This window comes from Cyprinodon variegatus, unplaced genomic scaffold (genome assembly GCF_000732505.1).
Source record: "Cyprinodon variegatus isolate N-32 unplaced genomic scaffold, C_variegatus-1.0 Scaffold1283, whole genome shotgun sequence".
NCBI lineage: Eukaryota > Metazoa > Chordata > Actinopteri > Cyprinodontiformes > Cyprinodontidae > Cyprinodon > Cyprinodon variegatus.
Window position 1 is genome coordinate 21687 of NW_015151736.1, and position 1860 is coordinate 23546.

The window sequence follows — 1860 nt, forward strand, 5'->3', positions numbered from 1 at the left end:
CAGAAAACAGAGCAAGGGAAAGAGGACACAAGAGGGCAGCAGAGGACAACAAATGGAAAACCAAGACTGTGACAGATTTTGGGCCTCCAGTTCTTCCCTGATCTCTGTTTTCACGCCTTTGTCGGCTCTGACCTGTTTTTCAGGCCATTTCTATAGTTGGAGACGAGGTGTTCAGCTTCAGCATGAGTCTGACCCCGAACGCCACAGAAGGACCTGGCTACACCGACACGTCTAGGACCGATGGCAGGGTGAAGCTGTCGGTGGGCTGTATCCGGGTGGTCTACCTGCACAAGTTCTTCATGTCTCTGCTGGTGAGTCCGACGCCGCCATGACGTTCTCCCGGTTTCCCTTTCACCCAGAAATATCAGTCTTAATTGTTCCTCTTTTGATTGATCAGAACTTCAGCAATAACTTCCAGACGGCTAAAGAAGCTCTGAGCTCCGCCACGGCTCAGGCTGCAGAGAAAGCAGCGTCCAGCGTCAGAGACCTTGCCCAGAAGAGCTTCCGTCTGTCCATGGCTGTCAGGGTCAAGGCCCCCCTCATCATCATCCCTCAGTCCTCCACTTCCAAGAATGCCATTGTGGTGGATTTGGGTCTCATCACGGTGGAGAACAGCTTCTCTCTGGTGACGGTTGCAGGATGTTCGCTGCCGGCCGTGGTGGACAGCATGGATGTGCAGCTATCGGAGCTGAAGCTGTCCAGGTCAGCACAGCTTTCCACATATTGCCCTAGAAAACGGTTTCAGCCCGACTGGCATCAATCTGTGATCTCCTTCAGGACCTGGTCCGACTCGGAATCGGAGAAACCCAACATTGAGCTGCTGAAGCCAGTGAACCTGCTGCTGAACATCCGGAGGAACCTGTCAGCTGGCTGGTACAGGAAGATGGCCGCCGTAGAGGTCAACGGAGACCTGAAGCCCATGAAGGTAATAGCATCACAACGATGATGAAAACACGAAGGTGGTCTGTGATCGTCCTGATCAAGGTGGGGGGGGGGAAATGTTTCATGATTTTCTGGTTCTCCCCGATCATAACTCATCAACGGGCTGCCAGGTAAGCCCACATCATCACTCCCCCATCACTGTGTTTGACAGCTCTCTAGGATCTTCTCCTCTTAGGAAGAGGGATAGAGGTCTGGAGATGATCTTACGAAAGTAACATTTATTTATTTTTGCAGTTTTCTTATTAAAGCAGGCAGACCAGGGGTCATGTAACAGGACACGGGTTGAATGATCCACCAGCATAAAGGCTCAGTGATGCTTGACAGGTGCAAATGAGACGCACCGTCTGCAGCGTTTATACTCCGTATGGGGTCTCTACCTGTACCTGACATTCTGGCTGACTCCATGTGGCGCAGGCTTCAACGCCACACATGTAGAAAAAGGAACTTCCAACATGTTTCCAAGCTGTCTGCCTAGTTCAATCATGTCCAGGTTGTGCAGTATGTAAAAGTGGGTTCTAAATTTATTTTACTTGGCTCTGTGAACTTGGTGGACGTGTAAAGTAAAAACCAGGCTTAACCGCACTTTCAAAATAGTACAATTTCCAGATGTTCAACATTCAATGGGAGAGAGACACCATCTTATGTAGGTGGAGATGGTTGATGCTAGTATCAGCCAACTCCACCTACATAAGGTGATGGCTATTGCCACACAGACAGGAAGTGAGCAGAAAAGTGCTTTTAGACTGCTCCGCATGGGAAACAATCCACCGACAACTGACCCTGGAGCAGAACAATTCAATTAAACCACGGAGCCAAGACTCTACTACAGACTCTACTATAGACTCTACTATAGACTCTGCTATAGACTCTGCTATAGACTCTGCTATAGACTCTACTATAGACTCTACTTTAGACTCT

General features: G+C 49.4%; 1 protein-coding gene across 1 annotated transcript in view; it reads left to right on the top strand.

Annotated features, from left to right (window-relative positions):
• vps13c (vacuolar protein sorting 13 homolog C (S. cerevisiae)) overlaps positions 1 to 1860 on the top strand; it is a gene marked incomplete at its 5' end in the record, with an annotated part of 63493 nt that overhangs the window by 20973 nt on the left and 40660 nt on the right. Inside the window, 3 exons of the mRNA XM_015402000.1 lie at positions 144 to 311; positions 398 to 702; positions 778 to 925. Of these exons, the coding sequence (XP_015257486.1) occupies positions 144 to 311; positions 398 to 702; positions 778 to 925 (621 nt within the window). The remainder of the gene's footprint in view (positions 1 to 143; positions 312 to 397; positions 703 to 777; positions 926 to 1860) is intronic.